This window comes from Glycine max, chromosome 17, assembly GCF_000004515.6.
Source record: "Glycine max cultivar Williams 82 chromosome 17, Glycine_max_v4.0, whole genome shotgun sequence".
In the NCBI taxonomy this organism is placed as follows: Eukaryota; Viridiplantae; Streptophyta; class Magnoliopsida; order Fabales; family Fabaceae; genus Glycine; species Glycine max.
The window spans coordinates 36117166-36140003 of NC_038253.2; the positions used below are offsets into that span (position 1 = coordinate 36117166).

Sequence of the window (22838 nt, forward strand, 5' to 3'; positions counted from 1 at the left end):
AGAAAGGCAAATGTATTAATTACATTTATGGCATGGGTACATTTGAATAATTTTATATTAAAAGATATTATTGATCATATTATTACCAGGTTAATGATATTTTATATTTTGTTATAAATTATAATTATATAGATAATAATTAAATTATAAACTAGAATCTAAGTGATAATATTACTAAAACAATAATTTATTAATTATATTTTAAATATGAAAATTAATTATGTAAAAAGACATATAATTATATTTTTATAAGATACATTTATTTTATTTTTTATAAAAATAGTTATTTTTAATCAAAATTTCTAAAAAATATATAACAATATTTTAAATATAATGATAAAGTTAAAATATTTTCATAAATAAAATAGAAGAAAAAGGTAATTTTTATTATTTTTAATAATATTTAATTATTTAATACATTCAATAATTATATAATAATGTTTAAGTATTTAATTATCAGTTTTAATAATATCAAAGCATATAATATCCTTTTTAGTAATTTTAATTATGTAAAAGATCTTCTACAATTTCATCCAAACATCATATTATTTTAAATAAATACTTAAAAATTTATCATCCAAACATCAAATTAATTTATATAAAAATAACTTTTCAGATAAGAACTTTTTAAATAAGTTCTTTACCTATAAGATTTTTTATAATAATGTATTCAAACAGGTCCTATGTAAATATGTTATTAGGAGAAATATGTCTTTAGAACATAAAAAGTTAGTAACACTGCAGTAAAAAAAAATATAGTAACACATTTTTTTTTCTTTTTCTTCTATTTTGTTTTTCTACTAGTCTCAAACAACTTAAAAATTTATCATTTTTTCTTCTCTTTTATTTCTTTCTCTCTACAATTCGTTCTTTATCCAAACAAAGCATACTTTGGTGAGTTAGAAGAAAAAAATATTTTTGAGTTTAACCTTGAGGTAGTTAATGTCCGCAGTTATTCAATAGAAGAAAGGGTCAAATTAAAGAAAAGTCATAGTTTAGGTTTTTTTAAAAAACATTTGGGGCTATTCTTTTTATTCGAAATTACCGGGCCACCTTTTGAATTTATTCCTATTTAGGGATAAGTCTAGTTATCATCTTATAAACAAAAACTTATAAATCTTTATACAACTTTTTGTGGAAGAAGTGGTAAAAGTAACTACGATTTTGTATGATGAAATTGTAAAATTTTATAATTTCTTTTTATAAAATCATAAATACTTGTACGACCTATCCCTAAATGAAATTAATTAAAAAAATATTATTATTTGGTAATTTTTTTTAAATATCCCAAATAATAAAAAGACCCATAATTTGGCATAAATTAACTATCTATCGTTTTGGTGCTGGCGATAAAAATGGCCCATCTTTAGCGCCTAGCAGATTAGTGTTAGTTTTTAATCTAGATTATTCCTCTCTGTTTGAATATACACAGGCACGTGGCGGGCTCATAAGTCATAAATACATAATTAAACTGCTAGCTGGTGGTTTACGTAATACTCTCGTGTCATTTCCTTTGTCAGGGATAATTTTGTTACATTCCATTTATGTGTGAAGTATTAAAACACCAAAATAGAACCAAAAAAATGACAGATAATTAAGAAAGAGAGAGATAGGCCAAACTATAAAACTAAATGAACAGTAAAATCAGACAGAGACAACAAAGCATTTAGATAAAAAGAGCTTTGCTTTGAACGGTAGAATGCTCTTGACAAGGAATTGGGTATATATTATTAGGAAAACAAACAAAAAACGTTGCTAACATTTATTTAACCTTAAAATAAATGAAGAAGCAAGTCATTCACAACTCGCAAGCATATAGGAATCCCATTTCCCTTGCATAGATTAACCAATAATCAATAAATTAACTAACTAACACACCACACCATCTTTTTTATTTATTTATTTACATGAAAAGGTTAAAATTGTGAGGTAGAAATTGCAACCACACCACCCCATTTACAGACTAGCCAAAAAAGAAAAAAAGGCAGAATAATAAAAACAACAATAGCCACATCAAATATACCCAAAACGACAACATGGTTTTAACACAAAAATCGCAACCGCGTTCATCCCACGGATTCTTCGGACATTCCCCAACTCAAATCATCTCAAACTCCACCCAACTTCACATCCTCAACCTCCATTAACCCCACCACCCCCAACTTATATATACACCCCACAATCCCCATACCCTCAAAATCATAAAAAGAAAAAGGAAAAAAAAAAAACCCACAACCCATTTTCTCATTCATCTCCACCTCAAAAACTGCCTTGTATTTCTCGAGAGGTATTTCACTGTATTATATATTATTATTCTTTTTGACATCATCATTGCTGTTGTGAAGGGTGATAATGCAAAACGGGATTAACCGGCAAAAATCCCTGAAGGAGAAACTGAAATCTTCGCTATGTTGTTTCTCCGGAACCGTTCATAGCGACCCATTGGAGCGAGGAGAAGGAGGGTTCTTCTACGACAAACTACGCATACCAAAAACACCGATTTCTCCACAGGGGTCCACGTCATCCTCGTGGTTCAAGATAATGTCACCGACGAGCACCAATTTCGGTGACCCGCATCCACGTGTCAGGGGGCGGAGCCTGAAGTCGAGGATGGGCCGCAAGCTCCTCCACCACCGTCAGTCGCAGTCCGCTGACTTCAGCTACGACCCTTCAAGCTACGCGCTCAATTTCGAGGACGACAGCCCCCAAGAATTTCCCTTCAGGAACTTCAGCTCGCGGCTGCCATCCTCGCCCTCGCCGGTGGATTACTCCACCGGCGGCAAGGAGATTGTTGGGTACGGTTAATTTGATATAGTGACGGTTTAATTAGTTGGTTGTGTTTAACCATTAAACTAATACTTGCCATAAAAAAAAGTTAGTTGGTTCGATTTGACGGATGACCCACAGGGATTGGACAAAAACTAACGAATTTAACGGTGGAACAGAAAGAAGCGAAGAAGGGTTTGTGGTGAATATTTGTGAAGGTTCATGGTGTCCCCCTTGTATACAAGACATGATATAGTTAAATATAAATATTGATGGGATTCGACTTTTGGATTCAATCAATCACCAAACTTGGTTCTGATTATTGTAATTACTAATTAGTTTGTTTCGTGATTAATTTTTTACCCTTCTTTTCTTTTTTATTCATAAAAGGAAATCATTCTCTACCTTTTTTTCATGATAAAGATATCACTTGTTTATTTAGTCTCGCCTATAAAATACTTTCTTTATGGTTAATGTTCGTATTTATGTGAAATGTTGTTTGAATACATGACAATCCATGACTAAAATGAAAGTTGATTTTTTATTGTTTATTTTTTAGGACTTATGACATCACAACCTAAATTTAGTTATCGAATTGAATTACTTTTTTATATTTTGGTTCCTAAATTTTATCATTTATAATCATTTTGATTCTAAAAGTAATTTAAATTTTATATTAAGTCTCACGTTAAATTTGAATCATTAGCATAAAATGTTACCATCTTTCTCCCTTCCATTCTTATTCCTCGTCTTCTGCACCACTTAAAATATGACATAAAATATGACATGTATAGTCAAATGCATGTCACAATATATGCTTTTGATTTTCACAAGAACATAAAACTAGGAAGTAAACTAGATTTCTATATACATTTAGTGAATTCAAAGATAGTTCACAAGCTTACCTTATCCTGACCACTCACATCCTCGATGTCTTACGAATATTTACTACCACAATGATATTCTACGACGCAGGTTTTACAACTGTTGTATAAAAACCGATGACGTAAGTAAAGCGGTGACATTTTTCTAAATAATTGGAAAATTTTAAAGATGAGTTCTTGTAGAACCGACGTAGAATGCGAAAGGGAATGCGAACCGCGCGCCTCTCTCAGTCCTAACCTTATTTTAATCACTCTTCCTTAGTTTTGCAAATTAAAACCCTAAATTCCTCATCGCTCTCTTTGTTTGCGCCGTTTCTTCCAATACCAGCCCCGTTTCTCTGTTCACCAAACTCCAACAATGGGACCACGAGCCTCACTCCAATGACCTCACCACCTCATGTGCCACTGCCTGATTCTGGCGACCAGATTCCAACGACTTCGGCCCTCACCTTCGCGAGCACCTCTTGGAGCGATTCGAGCAACGACACCGCCTGTAAGAATTAATGTCTCATGTGAGAGGCATGTGACTTATGTAGGGACTAATAAGTAAATAATTAACGATTAAGGACTAAATTGTAATTGGGCTTAATAGGAGAAGTTTCTAGAGCTAACTGCTACTTGATGGGAGTAGTGGTTATAAAAGGGGGTTAATACCCACTAACGTGAAATAAGGTCCCCTTCCTGACCAGAAAGTGTTCTCTTTCACCCATAGTCATCACGAACGGAGAGAGGCAGAAAAGAAAGGCCTAAAGAAGTGAAATCTTATTTCTCTCCTCTTTCAAGGAAATCAAAGTGCATTGGAGAGAAGTTCATATAGAGAAAGGTACAAGTCTTCCTATGGAGAAAGGTACACATCATTATCTATTGTTGTTTATTGATTGTTTATGAGAACGATAGATTTCAAGATCCTGTTGTTTCCTATCATTCATGGTCTAGGAAACCCCTTAAGAATTTTTACATGTGGTATCAGAGCATGTGCTATGAAATTTATGATTCTCCAAGAATGATTTAATTTCTCTCAATTATACATGAACCCTAATTATGAAATTTATGGATAATTTAATTTCTTTCAATTATGTATGAACCCTAATTATGAAATTTAAGGATAATTTAATTTCTCTCAATTATGCATAAATCCTAATTATGAAATTTAGGAATTTTATTTTCTGCTGCATGTATTATTTTATTGGCAATATTTTATTATTGTTGAATACCAATTTTTTGGAGAAAGAGTATTTGAAAACTTATGATTATGGGAGAGAAAGCTGCACAACATTTATATATTAAATTTGGAGAAAGTTTTTACTTCTAATGGTGAAAGAAAGGAAGCGTGCCTAAACGTAAAGATTCAATTTCAATTTTGAAAAGCTGTGTGCACAGGTACGTTTGTTGTAAGAAGAATATGAAATTTTGAAAATTGCTATTTGCAACCTTATGTTTGCTATTTCCAATCCCACTTGATCTTTTTTTTTTCCCGAAAAATTATTGTTGAACGTGATTAAAGGATTGAAAGTTTATGTTCTGTAATTAAATTAATGTGAATGTTTTGTAATTATTGGTAGCAGTAAATATATGTATATGCTACATATTTGCTTGAACGTGTTTGAATGCAAAAACACAAATAAATGCAAATATTATTTTATGGCCTGGAATGAAATTAATAGAATGACTATGAATTGTTAATAGCAATAAGTATGTGCAGGCCATACATATTTGGTTGGAATTAAATGTATGTTGAATTTGTTAGTCACCAAAGTGGCCAAATTTGTAAGATTATTTAATTCCAAATTAATGATTATTTCAATTATACTTGGTTGGAATTAAATGTATGTTGAATTTGTTAGTTACCAAAGTGGCCAAATTTGTAAGGTTATTTAATTTCAAAATTAATGATTATTTTGATTACTCATAGAATAATGGATGCTCAATTATATGATTATTGGTTTATGGGTAATTGAAATTTATTGTTATAAGGCATTTATGGATCGCCCAAAGGTTGATTAGTTGTTCTTATAATTAATGAATATAATTGTAGGCGATTTGTGTGTATCATTAGTTTTATTTATATGCCCAAAGGAAATAGATACTACTAATTGGTGCATATTTAATTGCCAAATAATGTTAAAATTTTATTAGCATCATTATGTTTGTATGTTGTATGTTGGTGTATCACCCAAAGGAGAACATCAATATACATTGTCCATTATCTGAATGAATCATATGTATGACATGTATTTTATATCTCAAAACACTTATGTGAATTTTATTATGTAATACATGTTTTGAATTCATTGGATTCTTATGCATCATCTGTACCAATTTTAATGGGCTTAACTTCTCTGACAGAAATGAGCAAGTCCAATTTCACCTTAGTGTTTTGGATCATGATCTTACTATATTGGAAGAGAAGTTTGTTACTATTATTGATGTTAGTAGAAATGAAGAGAAAGTTCATTATAAAACTTGGGAAAGATCTAATAGACTCAACTTAATGTTGATGAGAATGACTGTTGCAGACAGTATCAAGACAACTCTCCCTAAAATCGAAAGTGCTAAAAAGTTTATGGGATTAGTGGGAGAGTATTTTCAAACAACTGATAAGTCTGTTGTTGGGACATTAATGTTTACATTGACCACCATGAAGTTTGATGGTTCACGTACTATGTTTGAACATGTCATTGAGATGACAAACATTGCAGCAAGACTTAAGACCTTGGGAGTATAATGGTTGTGGATGTGAACTTTCTTGTTCAGTTTATTCTAAACTCATTACCGTCTGAGTTTGGCCTGTTCTAAATGAACTATAATACCATGAAAGATAAATGGAATGTGCATGAATTGCACAGTATGTTAGTTTAGGAAGAAACGAGGCTTAAGAATCAAGGAAGTCACTTAGTCTATTATGTTAGCCACCAAGGGAATCAAAGAGCTTGAAAAGAAATTTATGAAGAAGCATGATAAAGGCAAAGGGTCATTAAAGAACAATGACGACTCTTTGCAAATCCAGAAGAAGGGTATCAAAGGGCAATAATTGTCAATTTTGTGAAATTGAGACATTTCCAAAAGAATTGCTTAAAGTGTAAGTCTTGGTTCGAAAAGAATGGTGAGCTTAATGCTCATGTATGTTTTGAATCAAACTTAATTGTAGTTTCCCATGATACATGATGGATTAATTCTGGATGTATGACTCATGTTTCTAACATTATGCAGAGATTCCTTACAATCCAAACCATAAACCCAAATGAGAAGTTCATTTTTATGGGGAATGAAGTGAAAGCTCCAGTGGAAATAGTTGAGACTTATTGTTTAAAACGCAACACCGGACATCGTTTAGATTTACTGGAAACTCCTTATGTACCTAGTTTATCTAGGAATTTAGTTTCATTATCTAAACTTGATGTTACTACATACTCTTTTAATTTTGGTAATGGATGCTTCAATTTATTTAAGCATAATCATCTCATTGGTACTGGTATTCTTGTGATGGTTTATATAAATTGGAAATAGACAGTTTGTATGCTGAAACTGTTTTAACTTTGCATCATAATGTTGGCACTAAACATAGTTTAGTGAATGAACGATCTGCTTTCTTGTGGCATAAACGTTTAGGTCACATTTCTAGAGAAAGGATGGAAAGATTAATAAAGAATGAAATTCTTCCTTATCTAGATTTTACGGATCTAAATATTGGTGTGGGTTGTATTAAGGGAAAACAAGCAAAACATACAAAGAAAAGAGCTACAAGAAGCACTCAACTTCTTGAAATTGTGCATACTGATATTTGTGGACCTTTTGATGTTAGTTCTTTCAGAAAGGAAGGATACTTTATCACCATTATTGATGATTATTCACGTTACGGTTATGTCTACTTACTGTCCGAGATTTCTTAAGCAATGGATGCCTTAGAAATTTACTACAATGAAGTAAAATGGAAATTAGACATAAATGTGAAAATTATTAAATATCATAGAGGTGATAAGTATTATGGAAGATATGATGAAACTGGGCAACACCCAGGTCAATTTGCTAAGCTTGTTCAGAAACGCGCATTTGTGTGCAATACACAATTCCCGGTACACCACAACAAAATGATGTATCAGAAAGGCGTAATAGAACTTTAATGGATATGGTTAGGAGTATGTTAATCAATTAGACTTTACCCGTACCTTTGTGGATGTATGCCTTGAAAACTGTCATGTATTTGTTGAACAGGGTTCCTAGTAAGGCAGTTCCAAAGACACCTTTTGAACTGTGGACAAATAGGATACCTAGTATAAGGCACCTGCATGTTTAGGGTTGCCAGGCAGAAATAAGGATTTATAATCCGCAAGAAAGAAAATTGGATGCAAGAACAATCAGTGGATATTTCATTGGTTATCCAGAAAAGTCAAAGGGGTATATGTTTTGTTGTCCTAATCATAGTATGAAAATTGTCGAAACTGGAAATGCAAGGTTCATTGAAAACGGTGAAATCAGTGGGAGTATAGTTCCACGAGAAGTGGAAATTAAAGAAGTTAGAGTGCAAGTCATTTTAGCTTGGGCCTCTAGCAGTAAGGTGATTGCTCTTTTTAATTGTTGTTACAAAATTAATGAAGAGGAGCAACACAATAATGAACCCATGATGCATAATGAACCTATTATGGAAGAACCACAAGAAGTAGCATTAAGGAGGTCTCAAAGAGAATGAAGACTAGCTATTTCGAATGACTATGTGGTATACTTACATGAAACAGAAACAAACTTAAGCATTAATGATAATGATCCAGTTTCGTTTTCACAAGCTATAAGTTGTGATAATTCTGAGAAGTGGTTAAATGCCATGAAAGAAGAGATAAATTCCATGGAACATAATGGTGTTTAGGACCTTGTAAAATTACCAAAGGGTTGTAAGAGAGTTGGTTGTAAGTGGGTCTTCAAGACTAAATGTGACTCTCATGGCAACCTTGAACGTTACAAGGCTAGACTTGTTGCTAAGGAATTTACTCAGAAAGATGACATTGATTATAAAGAGACATTTTACTGGTCTCGAAAGGATTCTTTCAGGATTATCATGACATTAGTAGCCCATTATGACTTGGAGCTACATCAAATAGATGTGAAAACTGCCTTTCTGAATGGAGATTTAGAGGAGAATGTTTGTATGGACCAACCAATGGGGTTCTCAGTTGAAGGAAATGAACATATGGTGTGCATATAAAGAAATCAATATACAGTCTTAAAGCAAGTTTCCCGCCAATGGTATTTGAGGTTTAATGATACCATTATTTCCTTTAGATTTAAGTAAAATATTGTTTATCAGTGTATGTATCTGAAGGTCAGTGTGAGTAAGGTTATTTTCTAATTTTTTATATTGATGATATCTTTCTTGCAGCAAACAATCTTGATCTTCTTCATGAGACTAAGAAATTTCTCTCTAGAAACTTTGAAGTGAAAGATATGGGTGAGGTAAGTTATGTGATAGGGATAGAAATATTCCATAATAGATCACAAGGACTGTTAGGCTTATCTCAGAAAGTATATATATCGATAAAGTGCTAGAGAGATTTAAGATGGAAAGGTGTTTAACATCGCGTATTCTAATTTAGAAATGAGACAGAGTTAGTCTCACACAATGTCCTAGAAATGATATGGAACGAAAACAAATGAAAGTAATTTTGTATGCATCAGTTGTTGTTGCATCTGAGAGCTGAATTTGTAGTATGTTTTGAGGCTTTATTTTAGGGCTTAGAATTGTCGACAGTGTTGCTAGGCCGCTGAAAATGTATTGTGATAACTTCGCAACAATATTTTTTGTAAGAACGACAAGTACTCTAAGGGTGCTAAGTATATGAAATTGAGGTACTTTGTCGTGAAGGAAGAAGTTCAGAAACAAAGAGTGTTAATAGAACATATTAGCACAAACCTTATGATAGTTGACCTTTTGAATAAGGGATTACCGCCCAAGACATTATAGAACATGTTGAAAGTATGGGCATTATTGTTACTGATGATCATTAAGTGTAATTTATCTTATGCATTTTAGTGACACTCTGAGCTCAATTATGATATATTTCTGATTACCTGTTCTCTATGTTTGCATGCATGTTTGTGTTAGAGTAATGTTAACAGGTTTTTTCTTGAAAGAAGACATTATGTTGGACCAATTATGTACTCCTAACTTATGGTCATATTAAGGAGAAGGCTAATTTGTAGTGCATGGGAGGGAATATGTCGATTAGATGATGTACAACCGCCATGACTCGAATTGGTTCCTATTCTTAATCATGAAATTATGATGTACCCAGTGTATAGAACAATTTAGTCAATTTTTAATGCGCATTATGTTAGTTAATCTATTTATTTATTTAGTCCATAATGTTTATTAATGTCACATGAGCCAAGTGGGAGAATGTAAGAATTAATGTCTCATGTGAGAGGCATGTGACTTATGTAGGGACTAATAAGTAAATAATTAACGATTAAGGGCTAAATTGTAATTGGGCTTAATAGGAGAAGTTTCTAGAGCTAACTGCTACTTGATGGGAGTAGTGGTTATAAAAGGGGGTTAATACCCACTAACGTGAAATAAGGTCCCCTTCCTGACCAGAAAGTGTTCTCTTTCACCCATAGCCATCACGAACGGAGAAAGGCAGAAAAGAAAGGCCTAAGGAAGTGAAATCTTATTTCTCTCCTTTTTCAAGGAAATCAAAGTGCACTGGAGAGAAGTTCCTATGGAGAAAGGTACAAGTCTTCCTATGGAGAAAGATACACATCATTATCTATTGTTGTTTATTGATTGTTTGTGAGAACCATAGGTTTCAAGATCCTGTTGTTTCCTATCATTTATGGTCTAGGAAACCCCTTAAGAATTTTTACACCGCCCACAGAAGCGACGAAGTGGACGCGTCCTATGCCGCGAAGAAGAAGTCGAAGAGGTAGCCACCGATCTCGACGTCAACGGAGAACGACGACGGTGTGTCTCCGAAAATGGATTGTGAAAGAAGAAGCGGCACTGAAAGCTGGAGTACTCAACCATGGGGTAGGAAAATGGTGCACCATACTTAAAGATCCTTAGTTCGAATGGTGCATGTGTCTCTTGAGTTGAGTTTGGGTTCTCAATTAGTTCAAAATGGGAGAACTCTAATGGAAAGGCTGGTGGTGCTGATGGTGGTTCACCAACAAACTTGTGAAGTAATTACACCATGAAGACAGAGTGAATCTTAGCAGAGGGAGGTAGCTCAAGTTGATAAGCCACTTGGCCAATCTTCCTCAAGATCTTGAAAGGTCCATGGTAGTGACAATGCTTATTTGCCTAAGCCACCATGGTCAAAATGGTGGGGTACCTGATTGCACGGAAGAAAAAGAAAAACGCCTAAGGAAGATGATGGTGAGTTGCCTGCGGATTCTCCAGGAAGTGGCATTCAGAAACATTATAGTCTCAGGGCCCCTAAAGTCAATACAGAAGCCTTGATGCCAAACATTAGCAAGAAAGATCCTAAGGTTACATGATTTATTATTCAACAAAAAACATCAATGTTTGTTTGATTTTGGCTTTACATATGAACATGATTTAGCTTACATTTGAGGTTATGTTTCTGTTTCATCAATGCCAGAGAAATGATAAAGGCAGGGTTGTGAGATGCACAAGTTGTAAGAGGAAAAGATCTTGTGTACACTGTATAGAAAATTGGTATAACATAGTCTCTGTTTCATTTTTCTCTCTCCTTTTTCTATGTCAGTTATAAGACCATGATACTATATATGCCTTGCTTGGTTGGGTAAGATCTATATAAGGTTTATCTTTGTGTGCCCACTGCATTGGCAACTACCAATCTGGCGACGTCTTAACAATTACTTGCTCGAATGTGATAAGGCATGCTATCCCATGGTATAACCATTTTAGACACTTCATGAAAGAGAACTTTCGGATTTTATAATTCTTATAAACTCTCCATTTGTATTTTTAGTCATCTATTCTTAGACACTTCGTGAAGAGAACTCTGTATTCTATGGTTCTTATCAGCTTTGTTTTGGATTTTATCAGCCAATAAGAAGTAGTGATACATCAACAGCAAAATCAGGATCTGAAGTCGAAGATATTACTTCTCCCAAAGCAAGTGGGAATTATGCAATAAATGAAATATAACTACTTTGATGTTTGTCCAGGCAAGATTGATTGGTAGCCATATTTTACGCAATAATCCCACTGCATGTGATCTTGGAAATGTCTGTAGGCTCTTTCCTTTTAAGGCAAGTAGATGAAGATCACTTTATTAATAATTAATAATGAATATTAAAATAATAAAGACAAAGACAAAGATTAGAGAGAGAGGGACAGGTCACAGGGTGTTGTGTCTAGCACCCCTCACATTATGGGTGCGTTTTGCTTTTGGTAACCCCTTATTATTTAATTTATTACTTTGGTTACCGGTCCACTATAGTGATCAGTGTTTTTTGTTTTGGATTTTGGTTTGGTTTATTGATGAAGTCACTAATCTTTTGTTTTGGTGTTGGGGTCCATAGGATTTGGCCATTGGTGCTCATAACTACGAAGGCATGGGTTGGTTTATTGATGAAGTCACTAATCTTTTCAGCGGTGATTGCTGCTATGCCACGCCCTTCCACTATGCCTCATGCTTGGACTTTCTTTTTGCTTGATCAGGTCATCTAATTAATTCTTAATTAGGGTGTTTATTTATTAAGCTGATGAATTTAAATATTAAATATTTGAAGTGTTTATGGAGTTAATATTGTCTTCTTTAATATTTGGCTTGCTATAATATGGTTGCTCAAAAGAACCATCATACTAAATTCTTTCAATTACCTGGAGCTTCCGACAATGTTCAGTTTTGTTATTATTATGGTTAATATCTCTTCTTCATTCTTCTATTATTATTATTATTATTAAATGTCAGTTTTGTTTGGTGTATTAAGATAGCTCTTTTTTAGTCAAAAGTGGAAAACTTTTGAACTTCTTTTTGATTATAAAATATTGCGTTTCTATGGATTGGTTTTATATTATTTGGATTTAAACAAATTAGAATTTTCAATTCTCTACGACGTGTAGTGGATAAAATGTTTTAGGAACAAGTAAATCATAATTATCTTTTTCTTTTTTTTTCTTTTATTGTTTTTATCTCTTGTTCTTGTAATATATTTATATTTTTTTTGGGGTATTTGTGATAAATTTTGTATTTATTCGTTTGAATATCATATTAACACAGCTTGCCCAATATACATAAAATGGTATCCTTTCTTGTTTTAGTAACTTATTTAATAGTATGACCAAGTAGGGTTCAAGGAACACAGTAAAAAAATAGGGACTTAAATGGTTGCAATTAATGTTACATTTTTTGTTACTCATGAAAAAATATCATAAAGAAAAACCAAGTGTTAATGGTTTTTTTCATGTTGTTCCTCTGCTACTTATATATATATATATAAATTAAACATGTTTATTAATTAGGGTTAAATCCACTTTAATGTTATGAAGGCACCGCCAACATGGCAGGTGGCAAGCAAGGATAGACAAAATTGTAGGAAATAACGACCTTTATTTTGGGACATTCAGTAAATCCTTTATCTTGGGACCTTTACTATATTTATGTGAGGTTGATCAATATAATATAGCCATACAAGATTAATTAGCATGCCTAGTTATAGCTCATTCCCAACCAAATTTGTAGAAAGTGACTATGAATTGATAAATGATAGGAACATTTCCTGAACTTAATAAATTATGAGGCTATATGTTAAGTTAATGACACTCGTTTTATTTTATCCCGTGGAAAACTTGAAATAGCCACCACCTAATAACTAGACACTAATCAATTGTTCGTGTCCCATTCACTCTCTTATGAAAGTAGTTATCTTATCCTTAGAGTAAAATGAACAAATTCAACTAAAATGAACAAAATCAATTACAAAGTTCATATCAAGTAATTTTTTTTGTTGAAATTTGGTCAGTCCTCTATACAAGTTTTAAAAATATATTAAAATGAAAAAAAAAACAAAAAGAATGATTTGGAAATTGGGTTATTTTGATACAAGAATTTGATTTGGAAATTTGACATAAAAATGGGATTAAGAAACAAGTTGCAGACCACGTGTCTTGCCTTGAAAACAAAGCACTAAAAATGAATCTTTGCACATTTAGGAAATACTTGCTAGTGAGCAATTACTTGTTATAAAATGACATGCATTAAGCAATTCATCTAGTTATAATTGTTGTTATAAGTACAAATTTCAACATTAGTTATTAGTCACTTAAAATAAAACAGAGAAGTTATGAGAAAAGAAATGAGAGAAGAATAGAATATTAAGTACACTCCTCTAACACTCCTTCTAAAGTCACCAAGAACTTTATTAAATTAGAATAAAATAGAAAATGAGACAAAAATAGAGTCCTCTAGTCTTATAGGCACAAACTATTATATAGGTAAAACCATACGTCCTTTCCTTTTCATCTAATGATTTTTCTTTGATGGTTATCCTCCATTAATAACATTTACTTATATTTTAACAGTCATTTGACTTTAATTCAAAATATTATTTTAACACTCATTAATGACAAGTTTAACTCATTATCATCCTTTGGATATTCAACAGCTAAAACCTGATCACTTCAGCTTCATCCCTTTTAGGAAAAGCTTTGATGAGGCGCACACACACACAATCAATCATACATTTATATATCATTCAAACGTGCTCCCTTATATATATATATATATATATATATATATATATATATATATATATATATATATATATATATATATATATATATATATATATATATATATATATATATATATATATATATATATAACCAAAAGGAAACACAATTCACTGTATTTGAACATTCTTTTGGTAAAATCGAGAGTTTCGCTTTTGCACCAAAAAGTGAAATTAATTAGGATGAGGCGCACACACACACAATCAATCATACATTTATATATCATTCAAACATATATATATATATATATATATATATATATATATATATATATATATATATAACATCATATTTGATTTGACACTTGCAAAGTTATGATTTTAATTAGACACCATTTTTTCTTTTATTGAACGTGATGTTTTCACTTATATAGCTAACCAAAAGGAAACACAATTCACTGTATTTGAACATTCTTTTGGTAAAATTGAGAGTTTTGCTTTTGCACCAAAAAGTGAAATTAATTAGGACATGAAAAGGTTAAGGTAGTTGCTGATATAACACCATATTGTTTTCTTTTTTATATTTTGAGGCTACATTTTTCTTCCATTGCATAGAGGTAAAAAAAAAAAAAGTACAACAAAATGTGAGTCATCGATCGATGCCACAAGGAAGTTTAAAGGAAAAATACCTTCTCTTTATTTCATTTTTCAATTGTGTACAAGAGATAGAAACTTCTAACACCATTTTTTCTTCTCATTAAACTACTAATATTCTATGGTTTTAGCTTTCTTTTTTGCTATATGTTCTTCTCAAAGTTTAATTTTTTATTCATTTGTAATTATTTTTTAAATTATTTTTTTAAAAAAAAACACATTTTAAGACGGTCTTAGAAATATCAATATTTTTTTTAAAAAAATACATTCCAAAACGATTCTCTCAAAAATCGTCTTAGAATTAGAATTTTTACATTCTAAGACAGTTTTCTCAAAAAACCATCTTAGAATCAACAATATATTTTATTTTTATTTTTTAAAAAATAAATTCTAAGACGGTTCTCTAAAAACTGTCTTAGAATGTCTAGAAAACCGCCTTAGAATCCTCAATATATTTTATTGATTTTTTTTAAAAGAAATACATTCTAAGACGATTTTTCAGATAACTATCTTAGAAAATTTACTATTCTAAGATGGTTTTCAACTAAAAATCATCTTAGAAGGGTACCTTTTTCTACGACGGTTATTTAGGGAACCGTTGTAGAAAGTAAAGACTTTCTACGATATTGGCTACAACGACGGTTAATAACCGGCGTAGAATATCCGAAATAACCGTCATAAAAAAACACTTTTCTAGTAGTGATTGTCAAACATTGCATGGAAGCTCTTAAAACACAATATTGTTGGGATCAACTATGTGATGGTTTAGGAACTGAATGAATGGACTTGATGATCTTAACTATTAGGCTTAATTATAATTTTTATCACTCAATTTTTATTATTTTATAAATTTTATCATTCAAGTTTTATTGTCGTGAATTTTATTATTCGAGTTTTGATTTTTTGCACATTTTATCACGGTTAATGGATTTTTTTTATCAAACTAGGTGGTTTGGTAAAATTATATATCAAACTAGGAGATTTTGAAAATTATTTAACAAAGATAAATAATTTTGACTTTTGATATCGATTGTAATTATATCCGATGCAGAAAAGTGATTGTTTACATCAGTTATAACCACAACCTATGTAGAAAGTTACTTTCATATGTCGGTTATAACTGCCATCAAGGTACAAAAATCAAGAAAATGAATTTTTACATCGTTTTGTTACCAAGTGATTGTAAAATGCATAAAATTTGAAATTTTGGATGGTAAAATTTGCAAAATGTTGAAAGTTGAATGATAAAATTTGTGAAAAAAACTTGAGTGGTAAAATCAACTAAATTATGAAAGTTGGATGATAAAATTTGTGAAAATAAAACTTGAGTGACAAAATTTGCAAAATGATAAATAGTTGAATTCATCCTTGACAGCATGAGGCATTGACAAATTAGTCCTAAAAGATGAAAAATTCAAATTTAGTCCATAAATGTATAAAAATGCGACAAATTAGTCTTACAGACAATTTAATGACAAATTGGTTCTCCAACTTTACAATTTAATATCAAATTGATCCTAAAAAAATATAACTTATTCTCAAATTGATCTTTGAATATTACAACTTAATAACATAATGGTTTCACAAATTTAACGGTCGAACTAATTTGTCGTATTTTTTACATATGTAAGGATTAAATTTGTATTTTTCATCTTCCAGAGACCAATTTGTTTTCGTATAACATTCTAATTTTGGCTATTTGTCCTTTGTGAAATAATAAAAGTTTGGTGGTAAAATTTATAATGAATCCTAATTATTATGGTGCTTTGTGGGAGGAAAAGGTGTAGCATTCATGATTGACATAAAGAATGTGTTCGTTGGGTCTAATGTCAGATTTGAGTTGCTCTTGTGGTTTACCATTGTTTTAGTTCCATTGAGCAAACATAAATGTGTGAAGGTAAATGGGATTATATTGTTTGTTGCACTTATGAAGCTCAAGCAACCAATGCATTTATTTATAATAATGTGGAGGATTGTTTAGAAGCTAGAACTTTGGCCTAAGGTGAATGGAGAAATTATACGATGGTCAGGATCATCATGATAGTTGTAATCTCAACCAATGATGACATGACACATGGAAAGACAATACTACAAACTCTAAACCCATCAAGTGATAACGGACTCATGTTGTCACGATGAAGAAACAGAGTCGTGCTATAAGTCTATAATCATTAAGGAAATTAATGATATGATATCAATTAATTTAAAATCTCATATAATCATATCATATCTTCTATAAATTTAAAATCTAAAATAATTAATCAATTTATCTTCTTATCTTTTACAAAGCATGTTTGTAATTATATCAAATTTAAAAATTTCTAAAATGATTGTTCTATTATCATGTTTAAACTGAAATTTACGCTTTTTTACATTGCTAGAAAGTTGTCATTATTATGATATACTTTCAAAAATTTCTAAACTGCTTTCACACTCCACCATTGCTCATGTGTAGAGTTCTCTGCTCTTGAGCTCCACCATCACCACGTGCCCCGAAGCCTCGTGGAGTAGCTTCACTGGAATTCCCAATCTCCTGTTCATGCTTTGCTTTCTCTCTCAAACACAAAAACCCCACTCCATTAATCCATATTTGTGATTTTCGCCACTGGACGGGATCACATAATTTCTCAAGTGGGTGGTTTCACACTTTGGCCTTGGAAAGAAAGTTAACGCCTTTAATGGTTGGAGTGGGAAAAGGACCAAGTGCAACAGTTTGAGAGTATGGTGGAAAGGAGCAGAGTGGTTAAGGAGGTCAAAGATTCATGGTTCTAGAAGGTGGAAAAAATGGAATTTTCTCTATTAATTCAGCATACAGAGTGTTGTATGATCTTAAGTATGGTGATTAAACAAATGAGCTTCTATCGCTTATATGGAAAATGGAAGTACCACCAAAAATACAATTTTTCCTATGGAGATTGTTTTGCAATAGACTCCCTTCTAGGAATAATTTGAAAAAGAGAAATGTGCCGATGATGGACGACAAATGTGTGTTTTGTGTAGAAAGTGAAGAAACAATAATGCATTCTCTATTTTCATGTTAAGATAATTTATGAGTTGTGGAAAAAATGCCATAATTGGTTCTGTTGCATATATGTATGCGTTGGTGATGTGCGAGCTCACTTTTCCATATCTCCCTCATGCTTGGTTTGAAAGTCAAAGATTGGTAAATGAAGGATTGTTTGGTTTGCAATGGCATGGAGCATTTGGAACTTCAAAAGCCAAATTATATTCAGCAATGTCAATATGGATAAAGAGACTCTCTGGCACAAATTCACTTCCTTGCATGGTCTTGGTCTTAGTTATCTGGTTTGTGTCTTGATTTCAAGTATTCATTTATCCAATGGAACTTGAATCTGGGTGCCTGTGTCAGTGTTTTGATTGGGCATAATATTAATGAGGTGTGATTGTTATTAATGGGGCTGCCGGGACGAAATAGGGACAACAACGTTCAGAGGATGCTAATTGGGTTTTTGATGATTCAACATTATCCTTTATAAATGTCTATTGTCGAGTGCGTGTTTAATAGTATGAAGGCTTTTCAAAGGAGGGGTGATACAAATGGGATTCTGGAATGGGTGGTTACAACATATTTAGTGGGTTTCTAACAGGTTTTCACAATAACTATTATAAACTGAATTTATAATTAACTAATCTTTTATTCTATTTAGTGGGACTCTCTCTCTTAACGATGCAGTGACACACTCTCACTTAACGATGCAATGAGACATGTCTGTCGTTCACTCCGACTTAACCTTCGTCGCTCAAGGTTCACACTCACTCACATCTTGCACTTTGGCTCAACTTTCAATTCTCACTCTCACGGAGGTAAGAATTGAAATCCCAAATCCATTTATGAGTTGTTTGATTTTGATTGAACCATTGTGCTTATACAAACACCCATTCAGTTTACGAGTTAATAATTTGATTCATTTTTATGAGTGGTTTAAGAAGATTGTGGATGCGAGGAAGGTGTTCGATGAAATGCCTGAGAGAACTTTTATTTCTTGGAACTCGATTATGACTGCTTGTGTTGGAAGTCTTTCACTAGGTGATGGGATTGAGTATGTTTTTGGATGTGGGGTTGTGGGTTTAAGTCTGATGAGACTTCCATGGTTGTGTTGTTGGGAATTTTCAATAAACTATATACAATACCAAATGAGCACTAAAACACATTACGTCAGATTATCAAGAGGTTTTAAGGAATACCTGAATCCATAGAGCTTGATTAACACGCAGCGGAATCTGACAGTAGTCACGAACAATTGGTTTAATGACCTTCCTCAACCAAATCACCTTCTTCCTTATGGGACCTTAGTTTTCTCTTCAGATGGGGAGAGGAGAAACTATTTGTTGATTTGGTATATTGGGGACCATAACCATGCCTTATGTTTTAAACCTATTAGGGTTCCCATTATCCCCTAATGGGCCAAACTGGTTTCTGTTCATTAAGCCCATATCAATTATCCGTTGGCAGTCTAATGGGCTCACTCAAATAGATCACTTTATATTGAACTCATTTAAATGTAAATAACTAATATAAATGTTATAATATAATATGTAGCCCATATTAATTAATTAGGAATTATAAAATTCCTAACATGTGTTGTTACTAGGATTAGACTTTGAGTTTGATTTAAACAATGGCATGCAAACTTACTATGTTGTCAAGCATAAACTTCACTTTTCCTGAGAGATAAATGTTGTGGAATTTAGAAAAGAATAGTTTGCTATTATTGGTTTCTCTCTATCCTTATTCTTGCTTTTCTTATAGCTGAAATTTGATGGATTCTTCATTATTGAAGACAACATGACATTCAATTGCTAATACCTTAGATGCGTCTACCACTAAAGCTCTATTACCTCGTCATTCAAAAGCATCGTCAAAGTGTAACACTAGATCAATAACATGAGACCATTTTAAAGAAGTTTCCAATGAGAACTATAAGGCAATATGCAATTATTGTGGTACCCTAATTATGTTTATGGGTGGACCAACTTCTATGAAGAATCATTTATTGAGATGCCCTAATAATCCATATAAAGGACAAAAAGTGCAAAGATCAAATGCTTCCTCATCACAAATTATTGAGAGGCAAGTGGGTGGTGGTGTTCGCTTTTCCCCAAGTTGTTTTAAATTTGATCAAGAGTTGTGCTGAAAGGAACTTCTTAAGATGTTTGTGATTGTTGAGCTGCCATTCGGTTTGTGGAGAATCAAGCATTATCAAGTTTCTATTTGTCTTGCAACCATGATTTAGTGCCCCGTGATGTGATACATTAACACGTGACATTTTTATACTCTTTGATGAGGAGAAAGAAAAGTTGAAAAAATTTCTTTCAAAGTAGTGCGGGAGGGTTTGTCTTACCACAAATATATGGACATCAATCCAGAACTTCACGTACATGAGTTTTATTGCTCACTTCATTGATAATAATTGGAAGTTACAAAAGAAAATTTTGAGCCAAATCAAAGTGTTGGATCAAGTGGCCTCGGAATAATTAAGAATGGGGGTTGAATTAATTATTAATGTGTCTTAACTAATTAAAAATTATCCTTCTTAATATTACTAGATTCAATTAGGCTTTACTACTAAGTTATGGGAAAGTAAAGAACATAAAAAATAACTTAGACAAAAGTAAAGCGGAAATAAAAAAGTGCACAGCAGAAAAGTAAAGAGTGTAGGGAAGAAGAAAGAAAACATAAGATTTATATTGGTCCGGGCACAACTCGTGCCTACGTCCAGTCCCCAAGCAACCCACGGTTCTTGAGATTTCCAATAACCTTGTAAAATCCTTTACAAGCAAAGATCCACAAGGGATATACCCTCCCTTGTTCTCTTTGAACAACCAAGTGGATGCACCTTCTACTTGAAGCGAACCACAAACGATGTACCATCCCTTGTGTTCACTATTACAACCAAGAAGCTACTTGCTTCTTACATAGAATTCTCAGACAGTTAGTTCTTTGAATTCAGTGTTTGGGAAAATAATTCTCATACGGTTAATTCTTTGAATTCTTTGTTTGGGGAATCAAAAGAATTCTCATACAGTTAGTTCTTTGAATTCTTTTGGCAGAGGGAGAAGGAAAGAATCAAAAGAATTCTTAGACAGTTAGTTCTTTGAATTATTTTGGCAAAAGGGAGAAAGAATGAAGAAGAAGAATAACACAAGTTTTTGAACAATGAACTTTTTTTGACAAAGAAAGTATTGAACAAAAACTCTTAGAAAGAAATTGAACAAAAATCAGTTAGTTGAAATTCGTGCCATGGTCACATATTTATAGTCATTTGATGACTCAAGTTAAAGTTTGTGACTATTGGCAATTTTTTTAAAACTAGTCACTTTAAAAGTTGTGACTCTTTTGAAAACTAGTCACTTTAAAAATTGTGACTCTTTTTAAAAACTAGTCACTTTAAAAGTTGTGACTCTTTAAAAAATATTCAGAAACTAGTCACTTTAAGAATTATGACTTTTGATAATTTAATTTTCAAAATAAGTCACTGGTAATCGATTACCATTATAGTGTAATCGATTACACATCAACAGATGTGACTCTTCATGTTTAAATTTAAAAATCAAAACGTTTAGAAACACCGGTAATCGATTACATATATTGTGTAATCGATTACACAAATTTGAAAATATTTTATCACAAGTTGTAACTCTTGAAATTTGAAATCCAACGTTTAAAAACATTGGTAATCGATTACATGTCCATGGTAATCGATTACTACTTTGTAAAACAATTATAAAACTGTTTGGGCTTCTGGTAATCGATTACGATTACCAGAGAGTAAAAACTCTGGTAAAAGATTTTTCTTTGAAAAACTCTTTTGGACAAATTGTGTTATTCAATCTTTTCTTTTGAAAAAAATCTTTTTATACTTATCTTGATGCTTTTCTTGAAGTTCTTGTATATCTTGAGTCTTCTCTTAAATCTTCACTTTAATCTTGAATCTTAATTGAACGACTTTTTGATTCTTGATACTTGCTTGACTCTTGATTCTTGACTTGAGTCTTTGGCATCATCAAAATAAACTTGGAAAGCATTGCTTCCACACAAAGGACATTGTAAAGAGAATATGGCAAAAAAATGTTCAAATATGCTTGGATGAATGGGAGTTGAATCAGGTCTTTAGTGTAATTGTGGACAATGCTTCATCTAATGACCTCGGGATTCAACACTTAAAAAGTGGTTCATATTTTCGTTCAATGTACGTTTGAAGGGGGATTATATCCATATGCGTTGTTGTGCACATATCTTGTACTTGATTGTGAAATATGGCCTGAAACATGTAAAAGAAATAGTTTTAAGAATTCGTGCTGCAATAAAGTATATTAGATCCTCACCATCTAGATTGGCTAAATTCAAGGGTTATGCTGAACAGGAGAAAATTCTCTACAATGGCCTCGTTTGCCTAGACATGGAAACTAGGTGGAATTCAACTTACTTAATGTTGGAGGCAGCTATCAAGTATCAAAAAACATTTGATAGGCTTGAAATGGAATACAAAAAGTATGTTGATGATCTACAAAGGAGGCACAGTGTACCTTCATAATTTGATTGGAATCAAGCTCATTCACTCCTACCTTTTCTGAAGATGTTTTATAATGCAACGATGCAGATTTTTGGTTTTTACTGTGTCACTATATATATAAAGTATTTGCAGTTGGTAGGATGATCTTCAGGTGTGAAAATCATAATGTTGTTTGCATAAGTTCAATGGCTACTCAAAAGAGAGTTAAATATGAAAATATTGGGAAACACCTAATGTAATCAATATTTTGCTATTGATTGTCATTCTCCTTGATCCTAGTTGTAAGGTAAAATATGTTAACCACTTTGTTAACTTCTTATTTAATGAAGACCAGATAGATGAATTA

The 22838-nt window shown here is 32.2% G+C and overlaps 1 protein-coding gene across 1 annotated transcript; it reads left to right on the top strand.

The window, feature by feature from the left end:
• Nucleotides 1–2035: 2035 nt before the first annotated feature.
• Nucleotides 2036–2888, top strand: LOC102661662 (uncharacterized). The gene has a single exon (XM_014769449.3). It carries the CDS (start codon nt 2353–2355, stop codon nt 2803–2805), a length of 453 nt encoding a protein of 150 aa, XP_014624935.1. The 5' UTR covers nt 2036–2352; the 3' UTR covers nt 2806–2888.
• The last annotated feature ends 19950 nt before the right edge of the window (nt 2889–22838 follow it).